Genomic DNA, 27,246 nt, shown 5'->3' with positions numbered 1-27,246 from the left:
TTCGACAAGGGAAAGTTCAGATAATCCGAGAGCAAAACCACATCGATCAGTGAGAGATTTCCCTTTTGAATCTTTTCAGTGCAGGAGCTGAGCTCGAATATAAACCGCGGCCCCTCCTGTTGCCAGTTTCGATCCCGGGATGTCGATTGTAAGTGCTTTCCCTGTGGATGCCGTCACCCTGGTGTTGCTGGGGGCTCTGACCATTATCCTCCTGCTGTATTTCAACAGCGGCTTGAAAAATCCCGGAGTCATCAACTTCCCCCCGGGACCCCCTTCTCTCCCAGTGATCGGGAACCTGCACATGTTGGATCTGAAGAAGCTGAACAAATCTTTGATGAAGGTAAGAGTGAGTTAGACTCGGACAGTGAATCAGAAACCTGGTTTGCTCTTTCCCATTTGTGTTCAGCGCTTGGGGATGTGAATTCCTGCTCTGAAGGTGTAATCTCAATGTGAGTTATTGTCACCAATGCAAACCAACCAGAATCCAGCTGATATTACCCCGAAATTGACACCATGTTGGACAGGCAATTTTAGATTTAGACTTTATTGTCACGCGTACTCAAGTAAAACAGTACAGGGGTACAGTGAAAAGTTTTTACATCGGGCACCATTTTAGGGACAAAGTATCTAGCCACAAAAACGTACGAACAAGCTATAAAGAAATATGAAACAACGTTAACTGGTAAACATTACAGCCCTTCTTAGTATTAAGCTGAAAAATAAAGAAATAAAGGGAGAAGTTCAAAGATTGCAGCCTTTCTAGTGTTTAGCTGTGCTGGGACCGTACTTGCTGCAAAGGCTCGGTCTCCTTCGCTTTGGCACGCTTGCCCCACTCTGGCTCAATATCCTATACTTTTGTGGTACCGGCAGAAGACGGGAAAGTTGCCGTAACCAGTTGGCCTGACTGTTGTGATCTCAGATCGCCAAAGTTCCGATCCAGGCCACGTCTAACTGCTCGACATCGCCTTTTATCTGTGCTCTAGGCATAGAGAACTTCCAGCTCAGGCCCCCAGCTGCTTCACTGGACATCTAGCCTACTGCCACATTAAACAATACTGCCGCTGCCTCTCTCTCCAGAAGATATGTTGGTCACAAAGTGCTAAAGAGAAATACTAAATCTTAAAAACAAATGAGAAAAGAAGAAAAAAGAACACGAGAAGACTGGGTGGACATGCTCACTCTGCTGCCATCTTGGAACTGGATTTAATGTTTCCCTGGACCCTGACCACTGACATCAGAGGGAGAGTCTGAGTTTTTAATGTAGGTCAGGCCGTAAAGGCACCATGAATAAACTGGGACAAAGCAAAGGAACTAAGAAAGGACTTCAATGAAAATGTCTTGTGGGAGGGGGACGGCAAGTTCTTCTGCCTCTCCAGTGTTCACCAGTTACAGAATTCTCTCAGGTACAATTAGGCAATACCATCCGCAGGGACAGTGGTGTGTGGCCTGGGTGGCCCACTGAGCAGTCTGAAAGGTCACTGGTGTGATGAATAGGAGATATCAACTGAAGAAACACTCATTGCCATTAGACCATTAAATGGCTTCCAGCATGGAAACCAGATCATACGCCAAACTCTAACATCTTGCACTCTTTTCCATTAGATTTGCACCTCTCCCTCATACAGTAATTCTCCAGTATTAAACCACAAAGTTTATTGGGATTCAATCTCAGAACTTCCTTTCAGTTGCAGAGGCACATATGATTTCTAAGACCAATATCAGATGCACAAGACTAATTTGGTCAGAGATTGGCTGAAGTACTGACCTATCTTATGCTGATTGAGTCAAGATCTATCATAAGGTATAGGGATGGTACAGTAGAGTGAGAGAGAAGGATATTAGTGAGAGTGTTCCATTGTATTTGAGTGAGGTACTGACAGAGCTGCATAAAGCTAAAGACATGTCAAGGATGTGAGAAATGGATTTGAAGCTGATGCCTTTGAAAGTTGTCTGAGGGTGAGCTGGAGCTGATGTGAATGTCCGATGTAGATCCTGAGAGCTGGTGAATGCTGCTGAGTGAGAGATCGATGTGTGGTTCATGGAACAGTCTGAAATGTCACTGGTGTAATGAACAAATGGACGTGTTGTGGAAAAAAATTGTAATAATTTGTCTGTATAAACCTTTTCTTGAAGCTGTCTGAGAAATATGGTGAGGTATTTAGCATCAAGCTGGGACCCACAACTGCAGTGGTGCTGACCGGTTATGAAGCAGTGAAGGATGCTCTTGTCAACAATGCAGATGAATTTGGAGAAAGAGCACGCATCCCAATATTTGAAGCACTTTCAAAAGGACACGGTAATTTGCATCTTTAGCTTCACTGTTCTAAAATTTGTAATTAAAATCAGATTGCATTCTGTCCCTGTTCAGATAATGAATACTTTTCAGTGTTTGGTAAAGGTTAGTTTGTTTTAAAGTATTACAATATAAAGAACTTTGAAAGATTAAAAAGAACTTTTGAATACGACTGTAACTAATTCCATGTAACTTCTAAAACAAATGGTTGTGTTTAATCACGGAATATCCGAAAATGATAGGTGATGTAGGTGTGGAGATGTTTAGTAAATTCATATGGCATCCTATTCTTCATGATTTTCACAGAGATGTTAATAGTAATTTCAGTAGCACACAAAAGTTCTACTACAGTGATGGGAACATAACTTGCTCTGACATTGAGTGAGACCATGGTTCATCTGTGAAATAACTCACTTTTGTCTCAAGTTTCCTAATACCTTTTAGTGAACCGAAGCTTGTTTGACCTCTAATCTAAAATTCATATTTAACCCAGTGTCAACTGCGATTTATGTTACATGAAGGATGGTAACAGAGTTTGTGTAGAGCATAAATGCTGGCTTGGAGCAAATGGTCCAAACTACTGTTTCTGTGCTGTAAATTCAATATAGACCTGTACTTGTAGACATTGTAACGCCTTACACATGTGATCCTAATATCTCAGATAAATGTTTCAAGACTTCTAGCACTTTATATTCAAATTATTTGCCAACTGAAGAATATTAACTCAGTGTGTTCAACGCAAACATCTTTATGCTGACAATTGTGTGACTTTTCAAATGCAAAGCTTTTAAAAGCTTTTGAGTGCAAAATGTTGTGAAATGAAGCATTCTCATGTTCAACCATCAACTCATCACCCCCATGTTGAGTGTAACACAACTAGTGAAATAGTGTAGAGAGCTCACTGCATTGCCATACAGTCTACTCTCAGCTATGGCACAAATGGTAGTATTCTTATCTTTGAGTCAGATAGTGTGGGCTCAAGTTCCACCTCAGAAACTTGAACATGTAATCCAGGTTAGTGCTCCCATGCAGTGGAGGAATGCTGTATTATCAGAGGTGCACTTCATGGAATTCCCATCTCCTCTCTCCGGTGGGAATAAAATGTCTCATGGTATTATTTAAAGTAGAGCAGAGAACTTTTTTCATGATGTCCGAGCTATTATTAAATTAAGTTATGAGGAAAGATTATGCAAATTAGGCCAATTTACTCTTAAAGGATAATCTGATTGAAGTCTTTGAGATAGTAACAGGAAAATTATAAACAAGAAAAGAAAGTGGAAAAGAAACAGGCAATAAACAGGAAAAACAGTAGGTGCAGATAAACTATCTCTGTTGGTTGGGGATTCTAGAACTATGAGCACAATCTGAGAAGTAGGGCCAGATGATGCAGGAGAAATGTTGGGAGCATTTCTGTACACAACGAATGGCAGTTGTTTGCGATTCTCTTCCACCAATGACAGTGAATGCTGGAACAGTTGTTAATTTTAAATCTGAGATAGATAATTTTTGTTAAGCAACAGAGTTAGGCCATAGATCAGCCAAGATCTCTTGAATGGTGGGATAGGCTTGAGAGGAGCTGAATGACTGACTCTTCTTCCTATGTTGCTATGCCCCTATTTATCCCTCCATCAACATCTTTAAAATAAGTAGTTTGTCAGAGTTGAACATAAATTGGTTAGTACATTTATGATGTTCTAACAGAGACTACACCTGAAAGGTAATTCAGGGACTGCAGTATTTAGGATGCCCACATGTTGCCAGTAGAAATGTACAGTAGAAATATTTCACTACAGAAACATAAAACTTTTGTCAGTTCACTATGTATAATTTCCCTCATTACTCATGCCCTTGATTCTATGAGGCAAGTTGTCAGTTGAAATGAGGATTACAAGAGTCACAATGTTTGCTTCTTTCTGACGAATTTAATTTAAGGTATTGTTTTTGCTCATGGGGAATCATGGAAGCAAATGAGAAGATTTGCCATCAGCACGTTACGAGATTTTGGAATGGGAAAGAAAACCATTGAAGACAAAATAATTGAGGAGTCAGATTTTCTGGTAAAAATGATTGATTCTTATGAAGGTGAGTTTGGTGTAAGGTAACTGAGCAGAATTTCATTGTTCCTTTTCTCTGCGCTCTTGAATGTGTTTGTAAATGCCAATGTACATTGAAGAATTGCAAAACAGGACCATTGTGGTCACTATTTCTACCAGCTCTTTGTAACGACAATCCAAAACTAATCACAATTGTTGTTGTATGCCCCCCCTCTGATGTGTATTGAAATAGATTACAACTGATTAATATGACCAACTAATTCATAGATTTTTAATTCATCCGTGTCTCAATTCATGATCTGTTTTGCAATTCCCTTGCACAATTTGGAGATTGAAGTAGTCTTGACAAATTCTGGTGAGAGTGTCTGCTATCTCCTCTCTACTTTCCTTAAACAACCAAGGGAACAAACTTCAGGGTCTTACCTAAAGAGCAATGAAACTGTGATTTCCTGTAAAGAGTCAATACTTGATTGAGTGTGATCTTTCAAATTTCTTTTGCAGGGCAACCATTTAACCCAACTGTTCAACTGAATGCTGCTGCTGCCAATATAATTTGCTCTATAATTTTTGGTGACAGATTTGATTATGAGGATGAAACATTTGTCAGTTTAATAAAGAGAGTGAATGAAAATGCTCAACTTCTTGGTTCACCTATTGTCCACGTAAGTCTCATCCTGCATTTGAATAGTAATATGTTGCAGGAAAGATCATTTGCAATTTGCAGGAATAGGAATCTGGAAATGGAGTCTCAGTAAATCTCAGATGTAATATAATTGGCCATTAGTCGCCCAGTTAAGGGTCTTAATTGGGTTGAGGGCAGGCAGATTGCCCTCAGCCCCTCTTACTCATAACATCGTGGGTGGGTTTGGGGGTGCAAGGTTAGGTGGCAATGAGGTTCACAGAAGATTTCAGTCTCCTGTGACTGCAAACCTGCGCAAGAAAGAATACCTTACCTCACAGCTGTAAATATATTCAATATATGTTGTCTGGAGGAGTGGATTCCAATGTTTAATGACATTTTGAAAGAACAAATCAATCCCCATCTCTGATTGAAATAGGAGAACTCTTATTTTCAAATTTAATGTCCTGGTTCTAAATAGAAGTGAAAACATAGTCTCAACTACCCTGACAAGCTGTCTCAGAATCTTCAGTGACAGAAACTATTCATTGAAATTATATTACAGGCCTAACCAAGGTCGAAGGCAATCATTTGGCTGAGTTTGTCTGCACCAATTCTTTTGAAAGAGATATCCAATAGGTCTAGATTCCTTCCTTATTCCCGATTTGGAGATGCCAGTGTTGGACTGGGTGTATAGAGTTAAAAATCACACAACCCCAGGTTATAGTCCAACAGGTTTAATTGGAAGCACTAGCTTTCAGAGCACTGCTCCTTTCGGAGCATTGTACCACCTGATGAAGGAGCAGCACTCCGAAAGCTAATGTTTCCAAATAAACCTGTTGGACTATAACCTGGGGTGTTGTGTGATTTTTAACTTCATTATTCCCCTAAGTCTGCCAATTGATGGTTTCAAGAATTTATCCAATTCCATTTTAAAAGATGTTGAGTTCATTTTCACAGCTATTACAGGCATTGCACGATGCTAACTACAGTAAAAACCTATAATTAGTCACAATGTTTGAAAACACATTGTATGTAGCAAAGATTCAGCATATTTCGAACATTTATCACTTTTTAAAATTTTAATTATTTTGATGCGAGCAGGTAATTGGTTTGCTGTAATATATACATAAATAATGTTATTTTGATTTTGCAGCTGTACAATGCATTTCCACTCCTGAGATTCCTTCCAGGATCACACAATAAAGTGTTGATCAATAAAGAAAAGATGATTAGCCTCTTCAAAGGTTTCTTCAAAGAAAATCGTCAGAAACTAGATGGCAATGACCTGAGGAGTTTTATCGATGTATTCATGGTCAGACAACAGAAGGTAAGAGCTCTACTTTCATTTAAAACATTTTGGCATCTTCCAGAAGTTATATTTATGTATTTCAGAAAGAAAAGTCAACTTTGTTCAGTACTACGTTGGCATGATAGTCTGAATAGACTCCTTTTGTGCTGAAAATGTTTATGATTCTAGGTAAAGTGTGTTAGAAGAGTCATTCATTTGCACTGTGTTTTTCATAATCCCAGGATGCCCCAAAGCATTTGACAGCTGATGAAGCAGTTTTAAGCACAATCACTTTTCTGATGTATATTTATCAAACACCAATCAAATCTGGCCACAACTGCATGGCTGTTTGTGAGAGTTTGCTCTGCCAAAATAGGTTGTGCATTTCTCACATTATAATATTGGTTGCACTACAGAAACCACTTATTATTGATTTTGGGATATCTTTAAATCTTGAAAGACACAATGGAATAGATTATTTTGCTATACATCAACTGAGAGGCAGACAACACATCAGAATAATATCTTATTTGAAAGACTGCACTTCTGACAGTGCAGCATTCCTCAGTCCTACACAGGAGTAAAGACACTGATGCCTCATGTTCCTAATGTGCTTTCTGTGTTGCATTTCCTAATAATCAATGTTGCTGTTTAATTACGCATTATTGGATATATAGTACAGGTCCCAACCCAGTTCTGAGTTATTGTATTGTTAATTTTACTTGTAGGAGTTGAACAACCCTAACTCATATTTCCATGAAGACAATTTAATGTGCACGACAATGAACCTGTTTGCTGCAGGGATGGAGAGCACCTCAACCACACTTCGTTGGGGAATGCTTCTGATGATGAAATATCCAGAGATCCAGAGTAAGAAGCACTCTGACTAATTCCACTCTGGAGCTGACCTTGTTGGATGATTTTCAGCCCTCCGCTTCTTCCTTTCCCGCTGTACCAACCAGTACCCTTCCACTGACACCCTCCTTCGACTGACTGAACTGGTCCTCACCCTGAACAACTTCTCTTTCCAATCCTCCCACTTCCTCCAAATCAAAGGAGTTGCCATGGGCACCCGCATGGGCCCCAGCTATGCCTGCCTCTTCGTAGGATATGTGGAACAGTCCATCTTCCGCAACTACACTGGAACCACCCCCCACCTTTTCCTCCGCTACATCGATGACTGTATCGACGCTGCCTCGTGCTCCCACGAGGAAGTTGAACAGTTCATCCACTTTACCAACACCTTCCACCTGACCTCAAATTTACCTGGACTGTCTCAGACTCCTCCCTCCCCTTCCTAGACCTTTCCATTTCTATCTCGGGCGACCGAATCAACACGGACATTTACTATAAACCGACTGACTCCCACAGCTACCTAGACTACACCTCCTCCCATCCTGCCCCCTGTAAAAACGACATCCCATATTCCCAATTCCTTTGTCTCTGCCGCATCTGCTCCCAGGAGGACCAGTTCCTATACCGTACAGCCCAGATGGCCTCCTTCTTCAAGGACCGCAGTTTCCCCCCAGACGTGATCGACGATGCCGTCCACCGCATCTCCTCCACTTCCCGCTCCTCCGCCCTTGAGCCCCGCCCCTCCAACCGCCACCAGGACAGAACCCCACTGGTTCTCACTTACCACCCCACCAACCTCCATATACAGCATATCATCTGCCGTCATTTCCGCCACCTCCAAACGGATCCCACCACCAGGGATATATTTCCCTCCCCTCCCCTATCAGCGTTCCGAAAAGACCACTCCCTCCATGACTCCCTCGTCAGGTCCACACCCCCCACCAACCCAACCTCCACTCCCGGCACCTTCCCCTGCAACCGCAAGAAATGCAAAACTTGCGCCCACACCTCCTCCCTTACTTCTCTCCAAGGCCCCCAAGGGATCCTTCCATATCCGCCACAAATTCACCTGCACCTCCACACACATCATCTATTGCATCCGCTGCACCCGATGTGGCCTCCTCTATATTAGGGAGACAGGCCGCCTACTTGCGGAACATTTCAGAGAACACCTCTGGGACACCTGGACCAACCAACCCAACCACCCCGTAGCTCAACACTTCAACTCCCCCTCCCACTCCACCAAGGACATGCAGGTCCTTGGACTCCTCCATCGCCAGACCATAACAACACGACGGTTGGAGGAAGAGCGCCTCATCTTTTGCCTAGGAACCTTCCAACCACAAGGGATGAACTCAGATTTCTCCAGTTTCCTCATTTCCCCTCCCCCCACCTTGTCTCAGTCAAATCCCTCGAACTCAGCACTGCCTTCCTAACCTGCAATCTTCTTCCTGACCTCTCCGCCCCACCCCCACTTCGGCCTATCACCCTCACCTTGACCTCCTTCCACCTATCGCATCTCCAACACCCCTCCCCCAAGTCCCTCCTCCCTACCTTTCATCTTAGCTGGACACACTTTCCTCATTCCTGAAGAAGGGCTTATGCCCGAAACGTCGAATCTCCTGTTCCTTGGATGCTACCTGACCTGCTGCGCTTTTCCAGCAACACATTTTCAGCTCTGATCTCCAGCATCTGCAGTCCTCACTTTCTCCTCGGATGATTTTCAGTGTCTGATATTCTCTGTTTACTGTGATTGAGATTTTGATCTTGTTTAAAAAATATCACGGCAGTATTTCCAATGACTTTAACAATGTGCTCGGATTGCAGGAAAGGTTCATGAGGAAATTATCAGAGTGATTGGATCAGAACGACATCCCAGAGTTGAAGATCGGAAAGATTTGCCGTACACTGATGCAGTGATCCATGAAATCCAGAGGTTTGGGGACATCGCACCACTGAACATAACACATGAAACAGCAGCGGACGTAAACTTCAGAGGGTACTTCATTCCAAAGGTACCATCAGGAAAGGCTGGCTGCATTCAGGGCCTGAGATACAGACAACAGGGAGGAAGAAAGGAAGTTTGAAAAGCGGTCACACCGTGCACCATTAGCACCTGCATGATTCAATCTCATCACCTTATAATGTCCCATTTTATATTCAATATATAGCAATGTCTTACTGCATTTAGGTGTTATATTAATGTTGAAATATGTGCAGGTAATGGAGAAAAAAGGTGAGGAGTGGAGAACTAAACTGAAGAGATACAGCTTGACCACAACATTTGGTATTTGCACAGTCCCTCTTAACATATTAAAGAATCCCCAAGAATCTTCACAGGTGAGTTATTGAAGAATAAGTAACACCAGAAGCCACAAAACGATATACATACTCATGTAGCCAAAAGCTTAGTCGAAAGGCAGGTTTTAAGGAACTTGTTAAAGGAGGAGAAAGAAATAGAGAGGGGATTCCAGAGTTTAGGACCCAGACCACTGCAGGTACAGTCACCAATCCTGGAGCAATTCAAATCGGGATGCTCAGGGGCCTACAATTAGAATGTAAATGGTCTTTCTAAATTTCAAATACATTTATCAATTAGCAACTGTACAATTATTTTGAATAGTCTGTTTGGAGTTCAGTAATAAAAACATAATACAGAAATGATATTTAATATTTTTAGGGAACCCATGTAATCCCATTGCTGTCCTCTGTGCTGTATGATAAAACCCAATGGGAAAAACCAAATGAGTTCAACCCATCTCACTTTTTGAATGCCGAGGGCAAGTTTGTGAAGAGAGATGCCTTCATGCCTTTCTCCGCAGGTAACATCACTGATTAAGTTTGAATGATGTTTGAGTGAAATATTCTATCCTGAGCTGGAGAGAATAAGCTGTTGGAAATGCATCTTTGAGGGAGTATTAATTCTACTGGGGTAAAAGCATTGAATGTGCTATTGTCCAATTCAGTATCTGTACATGTAGTTTTAACTGGGGGATTGAATAGCAATCAGAAATGGGAATCTGAGGTAATGCCTCTTTTCCCTAAATCTGCAAAACTTTATTTATCACCACAAAGGTGAGATTGACTGCTGGCACACTGGAAATTAATGAGTTTTCCCTGATTAGAGATAAATATATTTCACAACTGTACGGCATTTTGAAATGCCTCTCATCAATATTCCAGAATTATGGTCATTATTGAAATGTAGGCAATCTCTGCAACTATCAATACACAATGGCAGACATAGCTACATTTTGCAGTGTCAACTGGAAACTAGCTGACTATGCGCTCTGGCTTAATCCCACAGTGACAGTACTAGCTTTGATTTAGTGTCTCAGGTTCTAGAGTGGTGCATGAATTTACAACCTGCAAGATGATAGTGCTATTTACCAAGCTATGGCCAGCAGCTTATGTCATCAATAATTTTCACAAACCTGAAAACATTGGCATCTATGTGGGTCAGAGATATTCTTCCGAAAATGCAATATCAAATGGCAAGACCTTGTTTATGATTTTAAAAAGAACTGTAAATAGCATTGCGTGATAAGTGCAGCTTTGAATTTTTTTTGCACATGTGTTTTTGCAGGTCGAAGGATTTGTGCCGGTGAGATTCTGGCTAAGATGGAGCTGTTCCTCTTCTTTACTACACTGATCCAAAAATTTAAGTTTCAAGTCCCACCGAATGTCAGTGAACTGGAACTCGAGTCAGGTGTAGGTCTTTCTTCATTCCCAAAGTACCCATATGTGTGTGCTGTATGTCACTGATGTAACCATTTCATTCTTAATTTACCTGATTTTCATTTGCAAAATTTTTAATCATTTCAATGTAGGTGTTCTCTTGTTTCTTCACAGAGTGATTGTTAGACTGTTATAGTTTCCACTGGTCTCAGTCATTGTTATATTGACGTTTATGATGTGATGCTGACTATACAAACTACATCTGACTCCTTTCTGTATTAGTGCCAGAAGGTTCAGTGAATTGAGAAATATGCCATGAGTTGTGAATTTCCAGATGTTGCTGGGTGATTTATGCTGCCAGCCAAATTTACATCATATAAACAACGTCAAACTCTCAATTGTTATGCTTAATGACTTGCTGGATTCTCAAATTAATTGCCCATAGAATATATGGCATAAAATACCTTTCTATTCCTATCCTTTGTGTTGAAGAGCTGTGTATTTCACATGAAGTTATGGGAAGGGTATGAAATCTGTTGCATTAATGCCAACTTTGAGTGATAGATGCATTATGTCATTTCCCTGACCTTTATCAACATAACTTTCATTCCACCGAGCATTTAGCATATATCATTCTTAAATCACACCTCTCAATTAAATTAGCCATCTCCCCATCTGTATGCCTGTTTGTTTAATGCATATTAGAGTCAGAGAGATGAACAGCACAGAAACAGACCCTTCGGTCCAACTCATACATGCCAACCAGTTTCCAAACCCAATCTAGTCCCACTTGCCAGCACCCGGCCCGTATCCCTCCAAACCCTTCCTATTCCTATACCCATCCAGATGCCTTTTAAATGTTGCAATTGTACCAGCCTCCACCACTTCCCCTGGCTGCTTATTCTATACACATACCACTCTCTGCGTGAAAAAGTTGCCCCTTAGGTCTGTTTTATATCTTTCCCCTCTCACCCTAAACCTATTCCCTCTAGTTCTGGACTCCCTGACCCCAGGGAAAAGACTTTGTCTATTTACCCTATCCATGCCCCTCATGATTTTATAAATCTCCATAAGGTCACCCCTCAGCCTCCGATGCTTTATGGAAAACAGCCCCAGCCTGTTCAACCACTCCCTATAGCTCAAGTCCTCCAACCCTGGCAAATCCTTGTAAATCTTTACTGAACCCTTTCAAGTTTCACAACATCTTTCCAATAGGAAGGAGACCAGAATTGCACACAATATTCAAAAGTAGTCTAACCAATGTCCTGTACAGCCGCAATATGACTTCTCAACTCCTGTAGTCAATACTCAGACCAATAAAGGAAAGCATACCAAACGCCTTCTTCACTATCATATCGACCTGCGACTCTATGTTCAAGGAACTATTAATGTGCACTCCAAGATCCCTTTGTTCAGCAACACTTCCTAGGACCTTACTATTAAGTGTATAAGTGCTGCTAAGATTTGTGTTCCCAAAATGCAGCACTTCGCATTTATCTAAATTAAACTCTATCCGCCACTCCTCAGCTCATTGATCCATCTGATCAAGAGCCCGTTGTAGTCTGAGGTAACCTTCTTTGCTGTCCAGTACACCTCCAATTTTGGTGTCATCTGCAAACTTACTAACTATACCTCCTATTTCACTGGGAGGTGAATATATAAATGATGAAAAGAAGTGGACCCAGCACTGATCCCTGTGGCAGTCCACTGGTCACAGGCCTCCAGTCTGAAAAACAACCCTCCACCATGAGATCTAACCTTGCTGACCAGTCTCCCATGGGGGACCTTGTCGAACTCCTTACTTAAGTTCATATAGATTACATCTACTGCTCTGTCCTCATCAATCCTCTTTGTTACTTCTTCAAAAAACTCAATCAAGTTTGTGAGAAATGATTTCCCGCGCACAAAGCCATGTTGACTATTTCTAATCAGCCCTTGCCTTTCCAAGTACATATAGATTCTGTCCCTCAGGATTCCCTCCAACAACTTGCCCACCACTTGATGTCAGGTTCACTGGTCTATAATTCCCTGGCTTGTCCTTACTACCTTTCTTAAATAGTGGCACCAGTTTAGCCAATCTTCAGTCTTCCGGAACCTCACTTGTGACTATTGATGATACAAATATCTCAGCAAGGGGCCCAGCATTCACTTCCCTTGCTTCCCATAGGTTCTAGGGTACACCTGATTAGGTCCTAGTGATTTATCCACTTTTATGCGTTTCAAGACATCAGACAATTGTACAGTCAATAAACTACCCTTGTAAGTGAACACGAAGGTTGCCAAAGCATCATGAGCTCCTTTTATGTGGCATCCTGCTAAACGACTTCTGGAAATCTAAGTACAATATGTCTCCAGGCTCCACTTCATTCACAGTGCATGATGCTACTTTAAGGAACTCCAATAAATTGGTTAAACATGATTTCCCTTTCACTAATGTATGCTGACTCTTGTAACCTTGAATGGAAGAGTTAACATATTGGCATGAACAGAGGATGGCTGGCTGTCAGAAATTGGACAGCATGCATTATTTTTTTCTGTCTAGCAGGAGGTGCTGAATGGATAATGACAGAAGTCTCTGCTGGACCTCATCTAAATCATTGACATAAATTTTAAAAGCTAAGAGAAAAAAAGGCATGTTAGCTAAATTTACAGATGACAGAAAGATAGGAAAGAACATATGCTTTGAAATGTATAGTATGTTGGACTATCACTTTAAGAGTGTAATTTATGCAATGTGATAATGATGTCGTTGGCCATTTTGGAGGAAAGGAGCTTGCTTATTGAATGTTACAGATAGATAAGAATATGACAAGTTAGTAGCCAGAAAATCTGGCAGAAAGACCATAATGCAATAAATGTGAACACTGTTGGAATACTGCGTGCAATTCTGGTCTCCTTCCTATCGGAAAGATGTTGTGAAACTTGCAAGGGTTCAGAAAAGATTTACAAAGCTGTTGCCAGGGTTGGAGGATTTGAGCTATAGGGAGAGGCTGAACAGGCTGGGGCTGTTTTCCCTGGAGCATTGGAGGCTGAGGGGTGACCTTATAGAGGTTTACAAAATTATGAGGGGCATGAATAGGATAAATAGGCAAAGTCTTTTCCCTGGGGTCGGGGAGTCCAGAACGAGAGGGCATAGGTTTAGGGTGAGAAGTGAAAGATATAAAAGAGACCTAAGGGGCAACTTTTTCACGCAGAGAGTGGTACGTGTATGGAATGAGCTGCCAGAAGATTTGGTGGAGGCTGGTACAATTGCAACATTTAAGAGGCATTCGGATGGGTATATGAATAGGAAGGGTTTGAAGGGATATGGGCCGGGTGCTGGCAGGTGGGACTAGATTGGGTTGGGATATCTGGTCAGCATGGATGGGTTGGACCAAAGCACGGACAGGTTTCCATTCTGTACATCTCTATGACTCTATAATTTAAACCACACACCAGTCTACCTCTGAAAGCATTATTTGGTCTGAATTTGCAGGATTCTGCTGATAGCCTTAAAATTGCTATGAACTCCTTGTTAGATAGGCAGGAGGCTGGAAGAGCACAGCAAGCCAGGCAGCATCAGGCGGTGGAGAAGTCGACATTTCGTGTGTAACCCTTCTTCAGGACCTTCTGATGCTGCCTGGCTTGCTGTGCTTTTCCAGCCTCCTGCCTGTCTACCTTGGATTCCAGCATCTGCAGTTTTTTTGTCTCTCATGAACTTCTTGTTGCCAGTTTTCTTCCTGTGTTTGGTTTCAAGGAGCACTCGTGGGCCACAGTGTTTAAAACAACAAGAGATTTTATTAAGACGATGCTCACTCTATAAGACAGCAAGCTAGCCTACACTGTGTTCCTCCAAAGTGGCCAACAACATCATTATCACATTGCATAAATTACACTCTTAAAGTGACAGTCCAATATATTTACATAAATATACAACAGGATGTTTTACTAGAACTGTCCAGAGCACTGGTTAGACCACACTTGGAATATTCTGGTTTAAACTCTTGCTGAGGGAGAGATTCACTTGCATCGAAAGCAGTTCAGTGAAGGCTCACTAGGCTGGTTCCTGAAAATGAAGGGATTGTCTTATTCAGAATGTTTGAATCGGAGGTCTCGATGGCACAACTTAATGAGTGAGGACGAGATGTTCATACTGGGGCCAAATAGTTTGAGCTTCAACCTGCAAATCTTTGCAACATCCTTCAACTGGTCTCCTGCTCTGAGAGATTTCTTGTCAAACATGTCGAGGGAAAAGCTTTGACACCACTAACACCACTGTTCTTAGCTAATGATTACAAAATGAATGTGAAAGTCCATGAGTCACTACAAAATGAATGTGAAGGTGCTGGTGTAACCCCTACTGCACGAGTGAACAGTATGACACTCCACCTAAAAAAAAACCTTATTTATAACAGATCTCCAGCCAATGTTTCTTGGTAGACCTGACCTACAATGCAACATTCCACTTACTCATCATTTGCTAATTTAACCAACCCCTGTGATTGAATGAAAATTTCAATGTTGACAGCTGAACTTACTAAAAGGAGACAGTGAATACAAGGATAAAATTATCATGCAAGGTTTGGATGATCAGGAAAGTTAATGATACTCAATGAACATCGTAACATGTAATTTATTAAGAACACAGCAACAAGAGTTCATCATCAAATGAACCATATTTTGGGACAAAAAAGTTATTTTGCGCAGAGAAGATTTGATAGAAGTTTACAAAATCATAAAATATTTTAATAAGAATTAAAGAAAATCTGTTTCCAATGGCATATGGGTCATCAATTTGATTAACAAAAGGTTCAAGTTTGTGAGAGAAAAAAAATGACACAGCGAATTTTTAAGACTTGGATTTTGCTGCCTTAAAGGTGGTAGAAACAGATTAAATTGGAACTTTCAAAAGTATAAATGCTTGGATGGGATGAATTGCCAGGCCTAATTGAAAGAAGAGTATGAATAGTTGTATCACATAGCCAGCATAATCACAAAAAGCCTTCCTTTGTCCTACGAGTTAAAACTGCCATAAAGACAGAAGTGAAAAACAGATTAAAAGCAACACATTTCTCTGACTTTATATAGATCAGATTTGAACAGCTGTGTTCAATTATGGGAAAGCTACATTGAAAAATGTACATAGAGGTGTTGTAGAGAAATCAGAGAGGAACAGAAAAAGATTCCACAGCTCAGTCAAGAAAAAGAAATCATATATGCTTGGGTTGAGAAAACAGAACTGAAGACCAGATATGTGTATTTCTGATTTTACATAGCTAACAGCAATAGACAACACAGTTGAAAACAAACTGCTACATTTTGATAATGCATGCAGATCTGGTCTAAATGGGAAGGTTTGTTAACAACACTTTGCTTGGAAAGTTCTATCCTGGCTCCCTGAGATCCAGCTACGTGTTCGATTTTACAAAGCTGATGGAATAGCCAGCAGTTGGCTGATATCAGCTCATGACTTTTTTACAAACATGTGTAACCAGCTTTTGAGAATTTTTACCTCTCACAATTCCAATGTGTTCAGTGCTGTTTCCCAAGCAAGTGTAATGTCACCATCTTTCTGTCTCCCCTCCAAATCCTGATTGATAACTAATAATGGAATGTCTTTTTGTGTCTTTCACAGAGAAGATAAAAGTAAAATATTTGTTCATTTTGTCCAACATTTCCTTTCCTTGTTACCTGTGTCTACTCTCCATCTTGACACCTTACAGACTGACTGTCCTCACTTTTCTCCTCGTTGAATACCTGTAGAAACTCTTGCTACCTATTTTTACATTTCTAGCTAACTTCCTCTCCTACTGCAATTTCTTTCTCCTAATTAACCTTCAGGTCATTCACTGGCTTTTTTAATATTCTATCCAGTCATTTAATCAGTCACTTATCTTTGTCAATTATTTGCTTTCCTTAAGTTTAATGTTTTCTTTAACTTTGTTAGTTAACCATATAGGATCCTCTCCTTTGAACTTTTTTGAGTACTCTAAAATATTCACTTCATTGTTTATCATCATTTCTGTACTGATCTATTCCCCAGACTAACACTCAGCTTTCTTGCTTGATTATTAGATTACTTACAGTGTACAAACAGGCCCTTTGGCCCAATAAGTCCACGCTAACTTTGTGGGCGGCACGGTGGCACAGTGGTTAGCACTGCTGCCTCACAGCGCCTGAGACCTGGGTTCAATTCCCGACTCAGGCGACTGACTGTGTGGAGTTTACACGTTCTCCCCGTGTCTGCGTCGGTTTCCTCCGGGTGCTCCGGTTTCCTCCCACAGTCCAAAGATGTCCGGGTCAGGTGAATTGGCCGTGCTAAATTGCCCGTAGTGTTAGGTAAGGGGTATGGGTGGGTTACGCTTCGGCGGGTCGGTGTGGACTTGTTGGGCCGAAGGGCCTGTTTCCACACTGTAGACACGGGGAGAATGTGCAAACTCCGCACAGAGAGTTGCCTGAGGCGGGAATTGAACACAGGTCTCTGGCGTTGTGAGGCAGCAGTGCTAACCACTGTGCCATCATACCGCCCACTCATGCCCACATACAGTCATCTCCTCTAAATCATGATAGCTGAATTTATGTGCAACCCTGCGCTATATAAGAATTGCACAATACAAATAACACAAAATATTCCCATGCACTAAAGCCAACACACAGTTTAAAACTTCACACTTTAGAAACAGCATCTTCTATTAATGATTGTGTTACAGCAAATTTGCATGGATGAAATGCACATTATAACAGAACAACCTGGAGTTGCCTTCATTTAAAGTACCAGTTGTGGAACCGCTCTCCTTTCTTTCAACCAGGATGTAAAATGTAATCTTATTGCAGTCACTGCTACCTGTGGGTGTCTTTCCCCTAAGATCATTAGTTAACCATGTCACATTTCACAACACAGCAGGGTACAGCACTGATACGGAACTCGACATGCCAGAAAAAAATGTGATGGAGGGAACTCAAGGAATATTTCACATTTCCCACAAAAAGATGGCCATAACCAGAACCCATATAGATATCCATAGCAACAATGTTTATTTGGAGGAAATGAGTGATGTTGAAGGAGAAATTGTTTAATATGATAATGTTAATATTCGGTCAGACATAACATGATGAATGGTATGGTTAAAGATTGTTTGGGCTTCCATTCAAGGAAGAAGCAGACAGTCCTTAGAAACTCCTGTTGGAGGTTGGAAATGTAATGATGAAGACACGGAAATTCAAAATTGTTAAAGTGATAGAGGGCATTGTAACAGTCATAGATACAGTTGAGATGAGCCTGAACCAGGAGAGAACAAAGAGTCTCAATAGGAAGAAAATAATTCAGTTGGACAGAAACAGGCAGGAATAATGGGTGGACTTTAGGGCTTATCCCCAAAGCATGGTTGATGGCAAATGACATTAAAACACGTGAGAGGGTACTATGTGGGCACTTTCACATTTGTACCCCAATTAACTCTAAGATAGAAAGGCCAATGAGTGACACAAACTAATGGCAGACAGATACTAACTGTGCAGGGTACATGTGAAACAAACTTGTGCCTGACCAGCATTAGGAAGGGTATTGAACCACTGGCCACAGACACCCATTCCCTGCCTTTCTTGCTGACCGCTCCACCCTCAGTCCTGATTCCCACCACTTTCCTGTGGCCTGACCTTCAACACATTTTCACCTCTGCCTGCTGTTTTTCCAGCAACACATTTTCAGCTCTGCCTGCTGTTTTTCCAGCAACACATTTTCAGCTCTGATCTCCAGCAGATGCAGTCCTCACTTTCTCCTTCACCATCAATACAAGGTTTGTGTGGGTGTTGTACTGCCAGGATCTACCCTGTTCAGGACACCCATTGATTGGAAGCTGAAGACAGGCATGACTTGGGGAATCCCTGGGGAAGACTAACCACTGTCCAGTTAAGTGTTTGACTGAATTCAGTTAAAAGAGACAACAGGGGACTCTCTAGCCAGTGGCTAAGATTCACAACATCACCCATATCCCATATCATCTGATGGGTCAACTGAGGCAGTCCTGTTCATGGATCTTGGCATGACAATACAATGCAGTATGACAATACAATAGCAGCTTTTCTCAATTTTATGTGAACTATGTGCTAATAGTGAAGGAGAAGGCAGTATTCCATCACCAAATCACCCTTTATTTACACAAGCATAGCACTTGACACTGGTCCGACTTCCAGAGAGTCAGCTCCCAGAGTGAAGTGAACCTTTGACACTGCTATTTGTATCTGTCAGCTAGGGCTCCCTGATTGGACCAGGTCAACAGCCCCAATCAGGGAGGTCCACCTTGCTGACCTCGTTACAATCACTACATCCCAGCCCCTCCATGTCAGGGGACATTAGCGCATTTTTCTTCTTGCAGCCTCTCCTCAGGTATTTTTGTGCCGGGCCTGGTTCCTCCTACTAAGCCACGAATATGGACAGTGTATGCCAATAGCCCACCTCTTGTGCCCACAGCATCTCAGATTAACCCAAAGGGAGAGAACCGACAGGTTCTAACAGCCTTTCCAGCTGTTCTGATGGGCCAGCTATGGTTTGCTCCTGCCCTGTTCGCGAGTTTGCAGCTTTCATGTGGTCCATGTGCGCTTGTCCAGGACTGCCTCATCTCCCCAAATTTTATACATCCCGGGACCTGAGCTTGCATTGACCATTCCTCTTACCCATCCTGGGCCATTTCCTTTGACTCCAAACTTCGTCCCCTGAAGTGAACTGTCTGTCTCATTTAGAGGAGTGTCTGGCATTGACAATCCTGATGCCATTTCATCCTCCCCACCCACCTCCAAACATCCATGAAGAACAGATTTATCATGGTGCGGACTCTTCTCCGCATTAGCAACTCTGCTAGGGCTGTCCCTGCAGTTCTTCAAAGGTGCTCCTTTAATCGAACAGGAACAGGGATGGTTGATATCAGGTGAAGCAGTAGGCTTTTTCTTTAAGATCACCTTCAAAGTTTGGACTGCACTTTTCACCAGAATATTGGACAATGGATAAAATGGAGATGTCCTTACATGCCATTTGACTTTAGGAAATACTGAAATTCTTTGTTGGTAAATGATTGCTCATGGTCTGTGACCCAACACCACTGGTAGACCATGTATTGCAAAAAATGTTTGCAGCTTTTCAATCATCACCCTTGTGGTTGACAAATAAACTCTATGCATGTCCAGCCACTTTGAATGGGCATCCACAATGACTAAGAACATACAGCCCATGAAATGACCAACATAGTTGATGATGAGTCCAGGGTTTACCTGGCCATTCACATGAATAAGAGGAGCTGCTAGCAGTACATTTGCCCTAGTTAGCACTCTGGGCATTATCACGCAACATAACTGCATCAGCACCTAATCAGGGTCAACAGATGTAACCTTCATTCTGGAAATCCCTGGAATGACCCTGGTGGAGCTCAGCCAGTATCTGGCGGTGACCTTTGCTCAGGACAATCACTCTTGCTCCCCATAATTATATGCTGCCCTCTACAGTGATTTGGTCTTGTCAGGTCCAGGAAGGTTTCAATTCTGGTTGTGATGGCCCTTTTGTGCCCCCATCACCACCAACTGTGTTAGTTTTGCCAGGACGGCATCTTTTTGTATCCATAATCTGATATGGTCATTGTGTTCAGAAAATATACAACCAGAACAGACTCTTCGAGTGGCAGTACCACTGGTGGTGTACCTGCTAGTGGGAAGCAGCTCAAGGCACCTGCATTTGCCAATTGGTTTCCCAGACACTTTTTAAACTTGTAACTGTGCACACTCAGAATAAGAGCCCCCCCACTGTATTCGACCATAAGCTATGGGCAGTGTGGCCCTGTCGCCTTAGGCCTAGCAGGACTTGTGGCTGGACACTATTACAAATCTGTGTCCAAAAAGGTATTGGTGGAACTTTCTCACTCCAAAGATGTGAGGGTGCCAGAATGGAGGCCAGGTTACAAATGAATTTTAAGTAATAATTCACCAACCCAAGGAAAGACTAAGCTCCGGTTCTGACATGGGAGTCAGGCACGTTTGATCACCCTCACTTTATTTTCCAACAAATGTAACTCAGTGTTGTTGAACCCTGTTGCCCAAGTAGTCATGTGTGGCACCTGGAACACATTTCCCCGTGTTTACTTGTCTTGAAGAAACATTTAAGTGCTATTTCCAAGTTCTCTAAATACGTTTTGACTGACCTTCTTGGTTAATAGCACATCATCCAGATAAATAGTGATCTGGGGTAGACCTATTAAAAGTGCTGCATTGTCCACTGAAAAATGGTACAGGCTGATGAAATGCCAAAAGGTAGTCTTGGAAATTGGTAGAAAACCTTATGGTATTTGGTGTAGCATACGTCTGGGCATCCTCATCTAATTGCAACTGCAGATATGCATCGCTCATGTCCATCTTTGTGAAGGACATCCTCCCTGCCAGTTTTGCATATAGGTCCTCTGTGCGAGGGGTTGGGTATTTATTCAGCTGCAAAATGTAGATTACTGTTTGTTCAAAATGCTCACAAAGGCGAACTGACCCATTGGGTTTCACGATCAATCTGACTGGTGCTGCCTACTCTGTGAACAGTCTCCTGATTCCTGCCACTACTTCTGCAAATGTAAGGCAAATGACACTGGGTGGGTCTTGCAGAATTGTGGAATTTCTTCCTGGTCATAGCCCTTTGATTGTCTCTCGACCTTCCTCAAAAAGAATCCAGGCATTTAATTAGGAGTTCACTCAGGCAGCCAATTTCTGATTGAAAAATATCAAGCCAATCAAATTGAATCTTTCTAGAAACCTCAACCAATAGTGGAACAGATCAAACCCCCTCAAAATATTCAAAAGATAGTCTGGACCCTAACTTTTTCTTATTTTCATGGAAAATGTAAGGTATTGCATTCCAGATGGAATTTGACTGATCAAACTACAGGTAGTTCTCATATAAAGCATGTTTCGGCAGCGTGACTTGGTTATAACGTCACTGGAGAATTAGGAAATGGTATTTTCGAGAATGCTTACCTCTATTTGCAATAGTGCGATTCCAGTGGCGATTGTTTTGCATGCTTCATTCTGTACATGTACTGAAGTCTCTGTGCCTTTCTGTGAATGCACAGATGTCAGCGAAGTCTCCACACTGTTCTGCACATGCACCAATGTCAGCTGTCATAAGAGCATGTGACAGGTACAGTACTATATATTGAGCAGCTTCATCTCAATAATTAAACTAATAAATGTTCATTGCTCTCCCTCTGAGACAAGACTGATATAATTCCTGCAGGACTGCATTACTCTTATACATATGATTTGTATTTTTAATTTGTTCTTGTAGCTGCATATCACACAATCTACTTCTAAAATATGCCCCTCCATTTTTGCAAAAAAAAGGTGACAGGAATGTTAGCAAGAAGAATGTTGGTGATAAAATTGCAGGTGGTGATTGCAAAAGAAAGGCTCTAACACTGGATGAGAAGCTGCATGATATAAAACATTTTGAGCTTAAGGAGCAATCATGTGATATAGCTCACTTAACAGGAATGAGGGAGTCTACATTACTCACCATTATAGGCAATGCTGAAACAATTAAAGCAAGCTGCATTGCTGGAATAAGTCTGAGTGCTCACAAATCTGTGTGGTCACTCTTCGACAATCCTCTTACCCATGATACCGCATAATGGAATGGCCACTAGAAATCTAGTAGACACATCCATTATGGTCAACAAATATTGATTCCCACTTTTACTTTTATGCAAACACTACAACTCTAGTAAATAGTTCCTCAAAAATGTAGGAATGGATAGTAAGGGTGCTGGTTTTATCAGTGCCTGAGGTTTTCCTATTACTTGACACGTACAACACATCCAGCAAAATTCAACCAAATCTCTGTGCAGTCAAAAAAATTGCTTTTGTATTTACGCTTAAGTTTTCCATACAGGTTGTTCTGCTATAACACATGTTTTGTTAATGTGAATTTGCAATAGTGCAATTGACGAATTGGGAACACTGTTTCTATAGTGCAAACTTTCAAAAAGTGTGTTGGCTGTAATGTGATAACATCACCAACACTTTAAATGCTGTTTCTAAAGCGTGGTTTTTCTATAATGCAGGGTTGCAGAAGAACACAACCATCATGTTATAGAAGAACTACCTATCCTATCAAATGACCTCCCAATGGTAATTTGCGTGCTACCCGCAAAAATGTAGCAAGAATGTTATGCAAGGACTTAATGTACACAATATTGGCCATGATGGACAATACCTGAGAACAATCTGAATTTTCTCTAAGATTTCAGCTTTGTTGAAAGTCTTTCTGCTGGTTTGTAAAGCATTCAATTTTTTAAAAATTCACTCTTGGCATATGGGGTGACTGGCTAGCATTTTATTGCCTGTCCCTTGATACCCTTGAGAAGAAGGTGAGCTGCCTTGATGAGCACTGCAGTTCACATACAGTAGGTCAACACACAATGCTGTTACCAGGGAATTCCAGGATTTTGATCTAGCGACACTGAAGGTACAGTGAAATACTTCCAAGTCAGGATGGTGAATGGATTGGAGGGGATCCCATGTACTGGCATCAAATATACAGAAAAAAATGGAACTAATCAAAGTTCTCTGCAACGCAATGAAACATTTTCCCATCACAGTAAGTAACAGGAGATAGGCAAATTTTCAACTAGTAATGAGTTCAAGGGTAGAGCAGGCATACAGGAAAATGGAGTTGAAGCAGAGATTAGATCAGCTTTGTTTGTGTAAAATGGTGGAGCAGGTTTGAGGGGCTGAATTACTTACTCCAGCTCCTCATTCTGAAGAAATTCAGAACTCCTTCTACAAACAATTGAGAGGGATTCTAGGCTCCAAACATTTGAAGTGAATTCTTTGCATGAGCTGCTCTTGTTGGTGCAATTGTCCATTTTCACTTTGTTTGATCTGCTAATATTTTCTGCAGCATTTCATATAGACTATGTTTTCATTTGAGCAGGAGTAGAGGGAGCAATTTCTCCACATATACTCATGATTTGGAAGTGCCAGAGTTGGACTGGGGTGTACACAGTTAACAATCACACAACACCAGGTTATAGTAAACCTGTTGGACTATAACCTGGTGTTGTGTGATTTTTAACTGTGTCCACATATACTGATAGTGTCAGCTGCAGTGAGTCGGTCTGTGAATGTATGATTTTTAACTAAATGGAGGTCTTAGACTGAATTTTGAGATGCAAACTGATACCCAGTAAAAACAATGGCTCAGTGGTTAGCACTGCTCCCTTACAGCACCAGGGACCCAGGTTCAATTCCAGCCTTGGGCAACTGTCTGTGTGGAGTTTGCATATTCTCCCCATGTCTGCGTGGATTTCCTCTGGGTGCTCCGGTTTCCTCCCACAATCCAAGTTTACAGATTAGGTGAATTGGCCATGCTAAATTGCCTGTAGTGATAGGTGCATTAGTTGGAGGGAAATAGGTCTGGGTGGGTTACTCTTTGGAGGGTCGGTATGGATCTGTTGGGCCGAAGGGCCTGTTTCCACACTGTGGGGAATTTAATCTAATCTATAACTGAATAAATTAAAACTATCACAGGTCTGGTCCCAAAAAATACTCCATTCAACTATGGCAACTTGGACTGCTAATACAGCTAAAGACTTCAGCTCTCCTGGAGCAGCGTATAAGGGTGGTGGCAGGGGGGCAGATTTAATTCCCCAAAGGGCGTCAGTGACACATTTGGGGTTTTACAACAATGGTTGCCTTGAACGAGAATAGCTTTCCATTCCAGGTTTATCACATTGAATTTAAGTTCGAACAGCCACCGTGATGGATTTGAACCTGTGCCACCTGGATTATTGGTCCAGTGAGATTTAGGGTGGCACAGTGGCTCAGATCCATGAATAAATCTCTGCAGAATTGTTGAATATTGAGATTTCAAAATGTTTTGGAGGCAACACTGAGGTCAGTGCCTCTTTCTCCAATGTTGAATATTCTTGTCACCATAAATTTAATTTACTCAAAGAACAACCAATTGGTTATTAGACTGAAGTTCTTGAGAAGATTTGTAGTTCATTATTAGATCCCCTTGTTGTTTGCTGATAACACATGGAAAACGTATCAAACAAAGGGCTATATGCAGTGAAGGTGGAGCAGAATAAAATAATAGCTACATTTATAAAAGAGAGCAGCTATAGATTTCACTGAAACTGCTTCATGCCCATTACTTATAATCAGGAAATGTTTTAAACTGTTCATAATTTGGATCTCTGCTCACCACAATTTACTGTCAAACATACTGTTGTCTTGGTTGTGGGTATATTCGCCAAGCTGGGAAGTTGATTTGCAGATGTTTCGTCCCCTGTCTAGGTGACATCTTCAGTGCATTGGAGCCTCCTGTGAGTATTGTGTCTTCTGGAAGTTATTTGGTTCCATTTCTGCTGATTCAGGTTGCCAGTTCCAGTTGTTCATTGTAGTGGCTGGTATATTGGGTCTAGGTATATGTGCTTGTTGAGAGTCCATAGATGAGTACCATGATGTTCCTCAGGTAAAGTCCACCCTCTGTTCAGTTCAGGGCCGAACGAGACAATTTTTCTCACTGCAGTTAAATGGGAAATTAATTCGCAATTCTAGCAAACCAGCAAGGAAATCAAAGATCAAACTTAACAGCTATTGATTAATGAAACTGATTAATGAAAAGGGAGATCAGGTAAATCATGAATGAAGTGGTGCCAATCAGCACCACACAGCACACATACACTGTATGGGTACTTTGGGAACAAAGTTGCATTCACACCAGATTGGAGCTCCAGTTCACTGACATTGGGTGCAACTTGAGAGATAAAGTTTTCTTTCAAAGTAGTAAATAACAGGAATAATTCCATTTTAGCAAGGTCACACCAATGCATAGAACACATTGCAAAAATGTGTCAAAATGGCTCTAGAAATAAACAGTTATTTTTGAAGACAAATAAATTTAAGAAATATGACATTACAGTGCAAAAACAAACCTGTTGTGAGCTTCTGCACCTATTTCATATCTATTCAAATTTAAATTAGATTTAAAAAACATAAAAAGAAGCCTACCACGGTTCTGTGGATAGAGCAATTGCCTCTAAAACAGACAATTGTGAATACAAGTCCATAAGGGCTCCAAAGAAATTTAGAATTAGTACATATACCGCAAGAAACATCAACGTTGCAAACTATGGGCATTATGAGACAATTGATAGTCTTTTGTGTGAAACTAACTGTGTAACAGGAATGTAATTAACACAAGGAGGACTTAATTGTGAGAGACTGATCACCTTTGAGGGCAGGAACCAGGTGCAGCATGTTCAACTGCAATTAAAAGCAAAACACTATAGATGTGGAACGTTGGAAGCACACAGAGAAAATGCTGGAGGAACTCAGCAGGGCTGGTAGCACGTATGGAGAGGAACCTTTTTGCTCTTTAATTTACATCCATTTTAAATCTCTTCTCTTTCACCGCCATTGCCACCTCCTTTGGTTTTTGCACTGAGCTTTTGTGCTGTTTGTCCTCTGCTCCTCCTCTTTCTCTGTCAAAATATTTTTTAAAAACCACAATCCAATGCCTTTCAGTTCTGAAGAAGTCATGCTGGACTCAAAATGTTAACTCCGTTTCTCTCTCGTGTGAAAGAATATTTCCCCAGTGAACTGGATGTGTTCAGTTCTAACAACATTCAAAGTGCTTGGCATCATCCAGATGCTCCCACTGCGGTACTGTGGATGTTAGTGTCAGGGTGTCTATATCTCAGATGTGATGTTCAACCTGCCGTGTTTCCCTCTAATTCAACAGTTACTAAACCCAAAGACATTGGTGTGATGCACTTACAAGATCCTAAAATTGCAATGTTGCATTTTTAATAACTTTACTTCCATCTATTTCCAGTCTGTGTTTTAATAGCTCGTATTACTTTTGCAATCTGAATAGGCTCTGAGAGTCTTAAGAAACTGGATTCAGAATCCTGTTTGCTCACTATCCTATTAAAAGTTGTGTGCACAGATATTGAATTGGTTTCAGTTTTGACCATAGCTCATCCCTTTGCAGCCCCACAACTTACCACACTGCAAGAAAACAAAGACAATGGAAAGGGATTCCCTTCTGCTGTACCTTATTTTTTTGCATGCTTTCTTGGCAAGTGAGAGAAAATTCCTAAGACATATAACTTAAAAATTAATAAGATGCATTACCAGCAGGGAAGGACATGAAGGCATCTCTCTTCCCAAACTTGCCCTCAGCATTCTGAAAGTGAGATGGGTTGAACTCATTTGGTTTTCCCATTGGGTTTTATCATACAGCACAGAGGACAGCAATGGGATTACAAGGGTTCCCTAACAATATTGAAAATATAATTGGTGTAACATTCTCCATTAAAGACTATCACAAAAAGTAGCCTTTCTTCCTTTGACTTCACCTGCATTTCCCACTACTTCAGAAAAGCTGCCAACATAATTAAAGAGCCATCCTGCACCAGTTATCACTCTCTTCCACCCTCTT

The 27,246-nt window shown here is 41.4% G+C and overlaps 1 protein-coding gene across 1 annotated transcript; it reads left to right on the top strand.

The window, feature by feature from the left end:
- On the top strand, window positions 1-22,905 carry LOC132825369 (cytochrome P450 2K6-like). The gene is made up of 10 exons (XM_060840556.1): window positions 1-340; window positions 2,134-2,296; window positions 4,226-4,375; window positions 4,849-5,009; window positions 6,123-6,296; window positions 6,986-7,127; window positions 8,940-9,127; window positions 9,793-9,934; window positions 10,699-10,821; window positions 22,856-22,905. Exons 1-10 carry the CDS (start codon window positions 140-142, stop codon window positions 22,885-22,887), a joined length of 1,476 nt encoding a protein of 491 aa, XP_060696539.1. The 5' UTR covers window positions 1-139; the 3' UTR covers window positions 22,888-22,905.
- Window positions 22,906-27,246: the final 4,341 nt, after the last annotated feature.

The sequence above is a fragment of the Hemiscyllium ocellatum genome, chromosome 20, assembly GCF_020745735.1.
Source record: "Hemiscyllium ocellatum isolate sHemOce1 chromosome 20, sHemOce1.pat.X.cur, whole genome shotgun sequence".
Classification (NCBI taxonomy): domain Eukaryota; kingdom Metazoa; phylum Chordata; class Chondrichthyes; order Orectolobiformes; family Hemiscylliidae; genus Hemiscyllium; species Hemiscyllium ocellatum.
The sequence above is the reverse complement of the archived record's forward strand: the minus strand, read 5'-3'. Positions and strand labels throughout refer to the sequence as shown.